The following is a 13865-nucleotide window of genomic DNA, read 5'->3' as shown; positions in this document are numbered from 1 at the left end:
TCCCGTGACCTCCTTTTGCGACCTCCTAATAAATCCCAGTCCGTGTGACCGACGTAGCGCCCGCAGGGACTCGCTTAACAACCGTGGCAAGGAAGGTCGTAAAAGGCGACAAAAAACCTCCCTTGAACCGAGATCTCGCTTAAGCAGCGGCACTTTGCGGCTCCGTTGTGGTCGTAAATCGAGGACTACCTCCGTTGTGGTCGTAAATCGAGGACTACCTCCGTTGTGGTCGTAAATCGAGGACTACCACCGCAGGGCTGAAAGGAACCAACTTTTTGGCAGCTCTCACCTGAGTTTGAACCTGGGGCTCCTTGGGGAGGTGCAGTTCCTCGAACCGCCCGACGAGGGCGCTCTCAGGCCGGCCTTTGCAACCGTTCCTTGCCTTTGCTTGGCTGCCAAGACATCAGCAGAGAGAAAAGCCAATTTGTGTGGCCATCGCTCACACACACACACACACACACACCAGGGTTGATCTAATTACAGCAAGTTTTGTTTAAGTGCAATTTATCAATGTCTATCAATGCACCTAGGGGCTTTGATTGCAGATTTCCCCTTCCCCTCCCTGCTCTCCCTCGTTCTCTCCTTCTTTCCCACTTTTTCTTATATTACCCTCCCTCTTTTCCTTCCTACCTTCCCTTCCTTCCTTCCTTCCTGTACTCTGTGTGTGTCTCTTTCTCTCTTCCTTTCTTTTCCTCTTTTTTCCTTCCTTCCTCCCTTCCTATACTCTGTGGGTTTCTCTTTCTCTCTTCCTTTATTTTCCTCATTTTTCCTTCCTTCCTTCCTTCCTGTACTCTGTGTCTCTCTCTTTCTCTCTTCCTTTCTTTTCCTTTTTTCCTTCTTTCCTTCCTTCCTTCCTTTACTCTGTGTGCCTCTCTTCCTCTTTTTTCCTTCCTTCGTTCCTTCCTGTACTCTCTGTGTGTATCTCTTTCTCTCTTCCTTTCTTTTCCTCATTTTTCCTTCCTTCCTATACTCTGTGTGTCTCTTTTTCTTCCTTTCTTTTCCTCTTTTTTCCTTCCTTCCTTTCCTTCCTTCCTTCCTTCCTTCCTTCCTTCCTTCCTTCCTTCCTTCCTGTACTCTCTGTATGTCTCTTTCTTTCTTTCTTTTCCTCTTTTTTCCTTCCTTCCTTCCTTCCTTCCTATACTCTCTGTATGTCTCTCTCTCTCTTTCTTTCTTTTCCTCTTTTTTCCTTCCTTCCTTCCTGTACTCTCTGTATGTCTCTTTCTTTTCCTTTTTTCCTTCCTTCCTTCCTTCCTTCCTGTACTCTCTGTATGTCTCCATCTTTCTCTCTTTCTTTCTTTTCCTCTTTTTTCCTTCCTTCCTTCCTTCCTTCCTTCCTTCCTTCCTTCCTTCCTCCCTTCCTTCCTGTACTCTCTGTATGTCTCTCTCTCTTTCTTTCTTTTCCTCTTTTTTCCTTCCTTCCTTCCTTCCTTCCTTCCTTCCTTCCTTCCTTCCTTCCTTCCTTCCTTCCTTCCTTCCTTCCGATATGGCTGCCCATTTTATCTGCCAGAACCCCCAGCTGCTCACAAAATGACAACACCATCATCAGCCACCCGCACCCCCACCCCCCCTCATTCCCAGCAACTGGCAAACCCCCTCCTGTGCTGGGCCCAGCCTGACCTGCTGTCGGTCTCTGGCTCAGGATTTCGCTGCTCCTTTGGTGGGTGGTCTTGTGACTCAGCTGCATTGTCTTTGGAGGGCCCGGCCTTTTCTCTCGCCAGCTCCTACAACACAATCGGACATCCTGTGAGCGAAAGACCTGGCCCTCCATTTACTCTCCTGCGACTCCATTGCAGGCAGTCCTCCTCGACTTACAACAGTCCGTTCAGTGACGCTTCAAAGTTATCAATGCACTGAAAAAAGAGACTTGTGACCGCTTTTTCACACTTACGACCGTTGCAGCATTCCTGTGGCCACCTGATCGAAATTCAGACATTTGCCAACTGACTCATATTTACGACGGTTGCAGTGTCCCCGGGGGGGGGGGTTCCACGATCCCCTTCTGTGACCCTCCGTCAACGGGGCAAGCCAGATCCACTTTACGACCGCATTGCTCACTTAACAATGGCGGCGATTCCTCGAACAACCGTGGCGAGGAAGGTCGTAAGTAACACGGGGCCAAATTTACTTAACACCTCTCTCGCTTAGCAACAGGAAGTTTGGGGCTCAGTTGCGGTCGTAAGCCGAGGACCACCTACAAGTCCCACTTACCTGTTCCAGCATGGCGGCTGCATTCTCCTTGTCCTCCAGTTGCTTTCTCAAGTTCGCGTTCTCCTCTTCCAGTTCCCCGAGGCTTTGGAGAACCTCTTGCAGGCTGGTGAGCTCTGCCGCCTGCCGGCGCGTTTGAGCCTCCAGGAGGGCCAGGTGGCGTCCCTGCTCAGCCAGCGCCTCCTCCTGCGCCTGTGTTTTGGCCTTCAGCCGCCGGCCATCTTTGTCCGCTTGCCGCCGGGTGCTCTCTGCTTGGCTCAGTGCCTCTTCCAAAGCCCCTTTCTCAACCTCCAGCTGAGCCAAGGTGACCCTGTGTTGTTCGACGCTCCGTTGCAGGTTCTCGAGCTCCTGTTGAGCTTCGCCCAAGTCTTCTTCTTTTCTTTGGAGTTTCTGGGCTAGCTGGGCGCCCCGGAGACATTCCTTCTGAAGATTTTGCTGCGCCTGGTTTAAGTCGACCTCCGCTTGGGTGGCCGCCTCTTGCAAAGCCCGCGATCCGGCTTTTAACGTCTCCGTCTCCCGCTGTAGCGCCTGGATCTCTTCCACCAGGCGCTCCGTGTCCGAGCGCCACCGCTCACATTCCTCCTGGGCTTCTCCGTACGCCCCTTGAATGCTCCTCAGTGTCTCCTCGAGGCTCGCGGCGTGTCTCGATTCGGCCTCCCACGCCTGCTCGGCCTCCCGCAGTCGAGCCTGAGCACTGGACAAGGCGGCCTTCATTTCGGTCACCGAGGTCTCCGATTCCTGTTTCGGAGCCTGGCCTTCCACCGTTTCGGTCTTTCGGTGTGCCAAAATCCCTGGTTTGTGTTCTTGGACATCTGAGTTCTCCTCTTCTGCCTCGCTGGGCCGCCCTTCCGGCTAAGTGGGATAGAAATCAGAGTTGGAATGGCTGCTGGATTGCTGTGTTCTTTCAAGGTATCCTCTGAAGCTGTGTCTAGTGCCAGGTTTGTGGTCCTTCCTTCCTCTCCTTTTTCCCTCCCTCCCTCCCTCTTTTTCTTTCTTTCTTTCTTCATTTGTTCTTTCTTTCTTTCTCCCTTCCCTTCCTTTCTTTCTCCCATCCATCCATCCCTCCCTCATTCTTTCTTTCACAGCACCACAGGGTGCACGCGGAGGCTCGGGAAGGGCAAAAACGGGCCTACTGGAAGTTCAGGAAGGCCAGAAATGGGGCCGTTTCTGGCCTCCAGAGGGCCTCCGGAGCCTGGGGAGGCCGTTTTTGCCCTCCCGGAGGCTCAAGAAAAGCCTCCAGAGCCCGGGGAGGGCAAAAACACCCCCCCACACAACTATGGTGCAGGAGGCCGACTAGGCCACACCCACCATGGCCACGCCCACCCAGCAACCGGGCAGAGAACCCCTTGCTAACATTTCTGAAGGCCACCCCTGCTCTTATCTGACTGCTACTTTGAATGCAGCTCTTCCTCCTGTCCCTCAAGGTCATTCTCACCACCCATAACGCCCATTCCCTAATGATAGGACCGGATCCAACAGCTCTCTCTCTCTCTCCCTCTTCCATACCAGCCCATCAAGGTTGGCGTCCTTCAGCTCTGCTTCCATATTCTTTGATCCCAACAAAAGCTGCATCCCACGCCGTTCCCGGTTCTCCTTTTCTAGGACCGGCATTCGATTGGCCTCCTTCATCTCGCAGTCCAGCAAAAGGGGCACTTCGGGGAATTCTGCAACCAGGAGGGAGAAAATATATATATATATAATTTTTGCTTGCAAATGTGTCGGGAAAGAAGACCAGGTGATCTGGGAGAAGAGAATCGAATATCGGGGGAGGTAAAACTCACCGTTTGCATCCAGGTGAGAATATTCAGACCACGATTCCCTCGGGGAATTCTTCAAAGTTTCTTGCAGCTGCTTTTTCAGGAGCAAATTCTCTCTCAAAAGTTCCTCCGATTGGTAAGAGAGCTGATCCCTTTCCTGAGGAATTGAAATTTTAACCAGGATGTTGAGTCTAATCTCATTCCCCGTTTTTCCCCTCTGATTCTCAGCCTCAAACTCATTGAGTTTGAGCCGGACTCAAAGGTGGAGAATTTAAGAAATCGCAAAACGCGTGGGGAGCTTGAGAAATTGCAAAATGCGTGGAGAGCTTGAGGAATTGCAACGGTTTTGCCTCCGTGCATTTTTCCATCCAGCAAAACAACAACAAAACCTTCGATCATCTAATTCAGACAGCAGCGCAAGGAGCTGCTTCAAAGAATCTATTCCTCTTGTAATTTTTTTTTAAAAAGGAGAATTGTAGTGCAAGGTGAGACAATCGCAGCTACACCCGTATATGCAGCAAACTGGACTGTAAATTCCATTAAATCCAACAGTGGTTCTCTAGTCAATTTCACAACTCGAGCTAGTCAATTTCACAGCCAGATCTAGTCAGTTTTACAGCAGAGGTGAAAAAAAACCCATCAGCTGATTTCCATTTAAAAAAAAAAACCCACATAAATAGCATTTACTTTAGGGTTATGTCTCTGGAACGATTTGCCCCCGGAGATAAGAAGAATATCTTCCGCCGTGCCCTGAAAACTTTTCTTTTCCATCAAGCAGGGCTGGCGTGACCCCCCCCCTTTTTTAGTTTTTTTAGTTGTTTAGTTGTTTAGCTTTTAATCTGTCAATGGGTTTTAATTTGAATTGTTTTAAAATTGAGCCAAAGTATATAATTCTTTTAATAATTTTAAATTTTGTATTGTTATGTGTTTTAGTTCTGGCTGTGCACCGCCCTGAGTCCACTAGGAGAAGGGCGGTATACAAATTGAATAAAATAAAAATAAATAAATAAATGTCTTACTTCCAGAGACGTATGTGGGCTCTTAATGTAAGTCAAGGCCCCGGTTGTGTAAAGCTCTTTCTATCCAGCCCGTTTGGATCATAAAACTTCATTCTCAGTGAAGGGAGGGGCAAAAATATCCCTTTCCCCCTTTTAATTGCCCAGGAAATTAAAAAATCAATTCCTTTCTTCAAAGAATTAAAACCCCAGACCTCTTTCCCAGACTCGGAGTGCAAAGAAAGCTAAAAAAACCTCACTCTCTGATGTTTTGATTTTATCAAATAAGAATTATGTGCGCTTCAAGAACATAAGACAACGATCATCATTGTCATTTAACGACCCCATAATCCCTTGTGGGGTGGAATCTGGGCAACTGAATGGAGCTAGCAGAGTGTTTTACTGGCCGGATGCCCTCCCTGTTGCCAGAGCGGAGTTTTGTTCGGCAGATATATTTCTCATCATGCCCAGAGAGAGAAAATATCTGCCTCTACCTAGGATCGAACTCACAGCCTCCTGATTGTGAGCTGAGAGCTCCACCTCTTGGCCACCGCACCACTCCAAAATAAGATAACTATAAACATCCCAAATTCTCCGGGCATGTTTTTTTCCAACTACGTCTCAACCGACAGGTCTCTTCTTCTCCCCTATACCCTAAACAGTCCCTGAAATCCCAAGTTTGCCCTCCTTAACGGAGTTTCTAAAGTACAAAAGGGGGCAGAGAAGTATTGGGAATGAAAAAAAAAATGGCGTAGGAAGAACCGTCGTCTTTTTCAACCGTACCTCTTGGATCTGATTCAAGTGGTTTTGCAGACGCAGGTTTTCTTTCTCCGTCTGACTCAGGCGTTGGCCTCGGGCGTAAACGGCATCTAATTCTTCCTCCATCATGGCTTTTGCCTCCAACAGGGCCTTGGAGAAGTCACGCTCTTCCTGAGAATCAAAAAGGACTTATTTAAAGCCAGGTCTCCGCCCTCTTCCACAAGATTGGGCCGCAAACTAACATTGTAACATTGTTAGTTTAAAATTGGTACCGTTGTACCGCAAACTAGGGCATGCAAAACCTTGGCTAGACCAATTCTCGAATACAGCTCGTCTGCCTGGAATCCACACTGTCTATTGGACGTTAATACAATTGAGAGAGTCCAGAGGTATTTCGAAATGAAACGGTCACCTTGAGCTGCGCCCGGCATCGTTCCAAAGCTGGTATCCTTTCCCGCAGGGCGGTCAGCTCCGACTGAAGCCGCTCCGCCCGGAACGCCTTCTCTCTCAAGGCGTCCAATTCGTCCTGGTATAACTTGGCTTGGCGCGCCTCGCCTGCCAATGTGCGGTTCTGGGTAAGAAGGAGCAAACTAGAGATTACTTCATCCCGATGACGTCATACTTGCCGATGATGTCAGGATGCGCCCGTCGTTCCGACATCGCCTTGGTTGCTTGCAAATTCCCGCCCCATCCTTTTCTCGAACCCACAGATAGCTGATTTGGCCTTTGGAAGATACAGTTGGTCCTCGACTTACGGCCACAATTGGGCACCAGAATTTTCCATTGCTAAGCAAGACTGTCGTTAAGTGATTTTTTTTTTTGCCCCATTTTGCGACCTTTGTTGCCGCCGTGAAGGGAATCCCTGCAGTTAACGTGGTCGTTAAGCGAATCTGGCTTCCCCCTTTGATGTTGCTTGTTGGAAGGTCGCAAAAGGGGATTGCGTGACCCTGGGACACTATGATCGTCATAAATAGGAGTCAGTTGCCAAGCACCTGAATTTTGGCAATGTGACCGCGGGGATGCTATAACGGTCGTGAAAAAAACGGTCCTAAGTCACATTTCTCAGTGCCATTGTAACTTCAAATGGTCACTAAAAGGAATGGTTGTAAGTTGAAGAGTACCTATAATTGTTAGCCTTGCAAGATCATCCAGAGAGGAGACATGACCAAGCTGGACTAATTTTACTTCGTTGTAAGGTGACATTAATAGAATCTTGCAAGTCTGAAAGTACAAAACTCCCCTCTCACCTTTGCAGCCTGAGAAACAAGGGAGGATCCCTTCTGAGCCTCTTTCTCCATCCATTATGCAGCTGAGGGCTAAGCTGCTTCTTATCTGCCTGTTGCCTAAAGCTACATTAATAAAATCTAGCACATCTGAAAGTAGAAATCTCCCACTGTCTCCTTTACAGCCTGAGAAACAAGGGAGGATCCCTTCTGAGCCTCTTTCTCCATCCATTATGCAGCTGAGGGCTAAGCTGTCTCTTATCCAATTTTTTTCCCCTTGGCTTTTGAGTCCTCTCTATCTCCCAAGGTCTATTCCTACATACCATTGTAGGTCCTCTTCAACTTACAAATCAATCATTTAAGCCCAGGGTTTTTAAAGTCAGGCCAATGAGGCCTGTTATTACGGTGAGGTTTTGCTACTGAGAAAAAGCACCTCTTGTTGAATCTTTCGAAGCTGCTGCTCCAAATGCCCGATTTCCTCTTGTTGGTCCAGCAGTTCCTCCATCTTCCTCTCCCTGAAATAAGAGACCGGAAAGTCAGGTCTGAGGAAGGTGATGATAGGTGCTAGAGAGATTTAAAAAGGAGAAAAGAAAGAAGAGAGGGAAGGAGGGAGGGAGGGAGGGAGGGAGGAAGGAAGAAAAAGAAAGGAAGAAAAAAGAAGAAAGAAAGAAAGGAATTTGTGTGAGAAGAAGGAAGGAAGGAAGGAAGGAAGGAAAGGGAATTTGTGTGAGAAAGAGAAAGAGAGGGAAAAAGGAAAAGAGGAAAGGAAGGAAGGAAGGAAAGGAATTTGTGTGAGAAAAAGGGAAGAAGGAAAGAAGGGAGGGAGGGAGGAAAGGAAGGAAGGGAATTCGTGTTAGAAAAGGGAAGAAGGAAGGGAGGGAGGGAGAAAAGGAAGAAGGGAATTTGTGTGAGAAAAAGGAAGGAAGGAAGAGAGGGAAGGAAGGAAGGGAATTTGTGTGAGAAAGAGGGAGGAAGGAAGAGAGGAAAGGAAGGAAGGGAATTTGTGTGAGAAAAAGGGAAGAAGGAAGGAAAGAAGGGAGGGAGGGAGAAAAGGAAGGAAGGAAGGGAATTTGTGTGAGAAAGAGGAAAGAAGGGAGGGGAGGAAGGAAGGAAGGAAGGGAATTTGTGTGAGAAAAAGGGAAGAAGGAAGGAAAGAAGGGAGGGAGGGAGAAAAGGAAGGAAGGAAGGGAATTTGTGTGAGAAAGAGGAAAGAAGGGAGGGGAGGAAGGAAGGAAGGAAGGGAATTTGTGTGAGAAAGAGGGAGGAAGGAAGAGAGGAAAGGAAGGAAGGAAATTTGTGTGAGAAAAAGGGAAGAAGGGAGAGGGAGGGAGGGAGGGAGGAGTATCTTGCAGTGACTTCTGAATTGTCCTCCCCAAGCCCTCCACAGCTTCAGGGCATCTCCAGTCCCCACCTCAGCCCCCCAACTCACAGCTCGCCTTGTAGACGCCGCACATGGGCTTGACGTTCGGCAAGCTGAACCCCAAAGTGGGACTGGTTACTCTCCAGCTGGGCCACCAAGGGGGGTCCCTGTTTCTGCTGCAGCTCCCACAATTGCTGTGCAGGAAGGAAGAATTTTAAAAAAATGAGGTTGAAGGTGCAGAGATGGTCAGCCTCACTCGGAGGCATCCCAAAAGGACTTCTAGCTTCCTTTCCTTTCTTCTATGTTTCCTCCCTCCTTTCCTTTCCTTTCCTTTCCTTTCCTTTCCTTTCCTTTCCTTTCCTTTCCTTTCCTTTCCTTTCCTTTCCTTTCCTCTATCTTCCTTTCCTTTCTTCTATCTTCCTTTCCTTTCTTTTTTTCTATCTTCCTTTTCTTTCCTTTCCTTTCCTTTCTTCTTCCTTTCCTTTTCTTTCTTCTATCTTCCTTTCCTTTTCCTTTCCTTTCCTTTTTTCTATCTTCCTTCTTTCCTTTCCTTTCCTTTCCTTTCCTTTCTTCTATCTTCTTTTCCTTTCCTTTCTTGTATTTCTTCTATCTTCCTTTCCTTTCTTCTATCTTTCCTCCCTCCTTTCCTTTCCTTTCCTTCCTTTCCTTTCCTTTCTTCTATCTTCTTTTCCTTTCCTTTCTTGTATTTCTTCTATCTTCCTTTCCTTTCTTCTATCTTTCCTTTCCTTTCCTTCCTTTCCTTTCCTTTCTTTTCTTCTATCTTCCTTTCCTTTCCTTTCCTCCCCCTGATAACGGTGCCAAGAAGATTGTGAAAATCATGCCCAACTCTCTTAACAACCCCCTTGCTTACGAACAGTAATTCTTATCCAGTTGTGGTCCTAAGTCGAGGACTATCTACAAGACCGAGCTTGTATTTATAGTTGCGTTTCCAGTCTGGTCTACCTCGCAAGGTTGACTTTGGCTGTTACCAAAGCTAGGTTTTCATGATCTGATCTGATCGCTGCACAGGTGGATCTGGTGATCCAAAGGTCCCCACCCCTTGTGAGAAGAAGGCGGGGGAGGCCACGGTCGTGTCTCTCACCTCCAATCCTGCATCTCGCTCGGCGACCAGCTTTTGAACTCGGGCCCCAAGGTCCCACAGGAGCTGTTGCAAGCTGGATGAGTCCATCTCTCTCCATTGCAACCCCAGGACATTTTCCGGTTCCTGGCTGACCTGGAAAGAAAAAGCGAGGAGGTTTTTTTCCCCCCCTTAGAAACCAATTATTTTTATTTTTTATTTATTTATTTATTTATTTTTCAATTTATATACCGCCCTTCTCCCTGAGGACTCAGGGCGGTGCACAGCCAAACAAAATTAAAAACATGAAATACAAATATTAAAAACAATTAAAATATATATAAATTTGGCCCAAAAATTTAAAAATGCACTTCTGTTTGTTGATGTTGCAAAACCCTGGAACCTCAAAGTCCGTGGAGATTCTCAATCATCCAGGTTGTCCTAAGGATGCTTTTCCAAAAGATTGGATTTGGATCCCAAAATCTAAATTGGATGCAGAACTGAAGAAGCTCCTTGGATGAGAAATTAAACAACTAGACACAAAGATAGTTTTTTCTGCTGAAAATCTAATTCCCACAGGCCTAAAGAGATTTACCGATGGAGTAGGGCTGCATTGCTCTTATCCTTCCCATATTTCTCCTCTTCTCATTTCTCATTTCTCCTCTTCTCCTCTTTCGTCCTCCCTTCTCCTATTGGCATCTTATGATTTATCCCTTGTTTGTATCTCACGATTAATGATTATTAACTATGATCTATTACCGTGATGGCGAACCTATGGCACCAATGGTGGGTTCCTCCCGGTTCCGCCGAGCCGATAGCGGTGACGATATGACATCACCAAACCGGTCCTGTCCCCCCACCCCCCTGCATTATTCTTACCTTTTATTTGGCCCCACCCCCAATCTATTGCTGCCTCCTGAGTCCCAGCTGATTGGCTAGAGGGAAAAAAAACTGTTTAAACTCTTGCCACGGGGCTTCAAAGGGCCGCCCTACAGCTGATCAGTGTTAAAAGAAAACAAATGAGTAGACTGGTGCCTGCAAAAATACATGAGTAGATCAGTGCCTGCAAAAATACATGAGTAGATCAGTGCCTGCAAAAATAAATGGGTAGATCAGGGCCTGCAAAAATAAATGGGTAGACCAGTGCCTGCAAAAATACATGAGTAGATCAGTGCCTGCAAAAGTACATGAGTAGATCAGTGCCTGCAAAAATACATGAGTAGATCAGTGCCTGCAAAAATAAATGGGTAGACCAGTGCCTGCAAAAATACATGAGTAGATCAGTGCCTGCAAAAATAAATGGGTAGACCGGTGCCTGCAAAAATACATGAGTAGATCAGTGCCTGCAAAAATAAATGGGTAGACCGGTGCCTGCAAAAACAAATCGGTAGACTGGTACAGCTCTGCAAGCAGTTAAAAGCCTGGTAGACCTAAAGAATTGTCACATGACTATCAAGCCACGCCCACAAAATAAGCCACGCCCACAGAACCGGTAGTAAGAAAATTAAAAAATTTAGAACCCACCCTTGTATGGCACGCGTGGCACGTGGAGCCATATCGGTGGGCACGCGAGCATTGCCCTAGCTCAGCTGCAGCGCACATGAGCGTGCAGGCCAACTGATTTTTCGGGCCTTCCGACCACACCGGAAGTTGGCAAACGGGCCCTTTCTGGCCTCCAGAGGGCCTCCAGCGGAGTGGGGAAGGCCGTTTTTACTCCTAGAAAGCCTCTGGAGCCTGGGGAGGGCAAAAAATACGGGCCTACTGGGCCATCGTGTGCCAAAAACGGGGAGCATGGGGGGAGGGGTGTCGCGCGTACATGCGTGGGGGGGGTGAGGCGCATTGAATTGTGGGTGTTGGCAGGCACGCACACGAGCCCCCGTGCTCCCCCCACTTTTGGCACGTGACGGCAAAAAGGTTAGCCATCGCTGATTTATGATCTATCCCTATGTTTGTATGCACACTGAGAGATTCTGCACCGGAGACGAATTCCCTTGTGTATCCAGTCACACATGGCCAATAAAGACTAAAGAAAGATTTTTCAAGGGGAAAAACCCCCTCTCCCCCCCCGATGAAAGTCCAGTTGCCTTTTGGAAAAAGCCCCTTTGGGACCTGGAATCCTCGATTTTCTCTTTTTTTTTTCATCTTGCCGGCAATTTTTTTTTTTTTTTTTTTTTGCTTTCCGACTGCAGCAAAGTCCCTTCGAGCTGCAGGGGAGGAATAATTAACAGGATGCGCAGAATAGAAGATTGTATGAAACTGCGAGTCAGCCGCGATTCACGCTATAACTAAGCAACTGCAAGTTCCCCCATTTCGACAATCTTCATTCTTCCCCGTTGGATCCGCGCGCATTTTATTCAACTTTTGCAATTGACCGATGGGGATTTTGTCAATGCCGAATGCTGGCATTCAAGTGATGCTCCAGATGTTTTTATTATTATTATTATTATTATTACTTGCATTCCATCTCACTCCCAGCAACTCCGGGAAGTTTATACCCGAAACATTAAAAACATTTAGGAGTGGCCAGGCCTTTTCACTTCTCCCCTTGGAGATGGAAATATTTACATTTCTTAATTCCCGCATCGTTTTACCTCTTTGATGGCAGAAGCCAAAGCAGCTTGCACACTGATGTCCAGCGATTGGATTCGGCCAATGAACACATCTCGCTGTTCACACTATTGGAAGTTCAAGGGAAAAAGTCAACATCTTCTCATTTTTTAAAAAAGAAAAATATTAACCACGAATCTACGGATCTAGAACCTTATTTAATGAGATTATCTAGGAATCTGGATTTGAGTAGGAGAAAGTCCTTACGTTTTAATGCAGAGAAATAAGTTTAAGAACAAGTCTAGTCCAAATAATTTATTGTGCGGTATAATATCACTGGTTGATTTTTTTTTTCCCCTTTCAGTCATTTTTGTAAAAGGTAGATATTAAAATCCTTGCTACCGTCTCTCTAACTGCAACCAATAAGGAAATGAACAGGGTTACAGATAATCCTCAACTTATTGCGATTTTTTTTTAGTGACCGTTGGAAGTTACAACACTGGAAAAAAAGTGACTTATATGACCGGTTCTCGCACTTATGACCATCGCAGCATCCCTGCTGATCAAAATCTGGATTTTTGCCCGTCGGCATGTATTTACGATGGTTGTGGGGTCATCGGATCGCCATTTTGAGATCTTCCCAGCCACGGCTTCCGACAAGCAAAGTTAACGGGGGAAAGCTGGATTTGCTTAATGACTGATGATTCACTTAACAACCAGGGCAAAAAAAAAAAGATTGCAAAACCAGGAGCAGCCACAGCAAGGTGATGAAGAAGAAGAAGAAGAAGAAGAAGAAGGAGAAGGAGAAGGAGAAGGAGAAGGAGAAGGAGAAGGAGAAGAAGAAGAAGAAGAAGAAGAAGAAGAAGAAGAAGAAGAAGAAGAAGAAGAAGAAGAAGAAGATCTTTCTCACAGGAAGCTTCAAAAGAAGAAGAAGAAGAAAGAAGAAGAAGAAAGAAGAAGAAGAAGAAGAAGAAGAAGAAGAAGAAGAAGAAGAAGAAGAAGAAGAAGAAGAAGAAGAAGAATATTTCAAATCACAATGCATCAGTGCCACTGAGAGTCTTACTCAAGGAGCCAAGTGTCTGGGAAAATCACTCTGTACATGCCCAGGAAACCCGCGCAGCAAGGGGAGTGCCCAGCACTGGCAAACCAATTAAAAGATCTCATCCCTGTTGCTAGATTCCCACAATTTACCTGGACGGCACTTCCCAACAAGAGCTGCACCAATTTCTTCATCTCCTGAACGGCCTGCGCTGAAACGGGAAAACCAAGATTAAAACCCTCGTTGCAAATATATGTTTTCCTCCCTCCTTTTTCTCTTCAAATTGCTATTTCTCCCCTAACAAAATGGGGTTTGCAGCCCAGATTTTAATGAAAAAAAGGCCGTGTGTTTGTGTGTGTGGACACGATAGCAGGGTTCTAAATATTTGAGGGGCTGCCCCAAAGAAGAGGGGGTCAAGCTATTCTCCAAAGCCCCTGAGGGCAGGACAAGAAGCAATGGGTGGAAATTAATCAAGGAGAGAAGCAACCTAGAACTAAGGAGAAATTTCCTGACAGTGAGAACAATTAATCAGTGGAACAACTTGCCACCAGAAGTTGTGAATGCTCCAACACTGGAAGTTTTTAAGAAGAGGTTGTAAATGTTCTCGTTTTGTGTCATGGTGGGACTTTACCATTTATGATTAATTGGAATAATAATGAGACATAAACAGCTGGGGCAGGCAGGAAAAAGATGGAGGGTGCCTCGGTATGTATCCCGCTCCCCTCTCTCCTTTCCTGCAACTTTTGGGGTGAAAAATGCAATTTTCAAGGTTCCTGGGGAATCAGAGAAGAGCAACAAAGACGATTAGAGGACTGGAGGCTAAAACATACAAAGAACAGTCGCAGGAACTGGGTATGTCTAGTTTAATGAAGAAAAGGACTAGGGGAGACATGATCGCAGTC

At 46.6% G+C, this 13865-nt stretch overlaps 1 protein-coding gene across 3 annotated transcripts in view; it reads right to left on the bottom strand.

Moving 5' to 3' along the window:
- Positions 1–13865, bottom strand: part of CCDC88B (coiled-coil and HOOK domain protein 88B) — a 29639-nt gene that overhangs the window by 12039 nt on the left and 3735 nt on the right. For 2 of the 3 annotated variants that reach the window (XM_060689563.2, XM_087881087.1), the window contains exons 5-16: positions 13116–13174; positions 11969–12052; positions 9402–9533; positions 8369–8493; positions 7373–7454; positions 6129–6287; positions 5741–5887; positions 3987–4119; positions 3712–3869; positions 2209–3057; positions 1618–1721; positions 290–392 (exon numbers count right to left, since the gene is read on the bottom strand). In XM_060689563.2, the coding sequence (XP_060545546.2) occupies positions 290–392; positions 1618–1721; positions 2209–3057; positions 3712–3869; positions 3987–4119; positions 5741–5887; positions 6129–6287; positions 7373–7454; positions 8369–8493; positions 9402–9533; positions 11969–12052; positions 13116–13174 (2135 nt within the window). The remainder of the gene's footprint in view (positions 1–289; positions 393–1617; positions 1722–2208; positions 3058–3711; positions 3870–3986; positions 4120–5740; positions 5888–6128; positions 6288–7372; positions 7455–8368; positions 8494–9401; positions 9534–11968; positions 12053–13115; positions 13175–13865) is intronic. The other variant, XM_060689566.2, reaches the window with a different exon arrangement.

This window comes from Pantherophis guttatus, chromosome 18, assembly GCF_059756535.1.
Source record: "Pantherophis guttatus breed Tessera chromosome 18, ASM5975653v1, whole genome shotgun sequence".
Classification (NCBI taxonomy): domain Eukaryota; kingdom Metazoa; phylum Chordata; class Lepidosauria; order Squamata; family Colubridae; genus Pantherophis; species Pantherophis guttatus.
The sequence above is the reverse complement of the archived record's forward strand: the minus strand, read 5'-3'. Positions and strand labels throughout refer to the sequence as shown.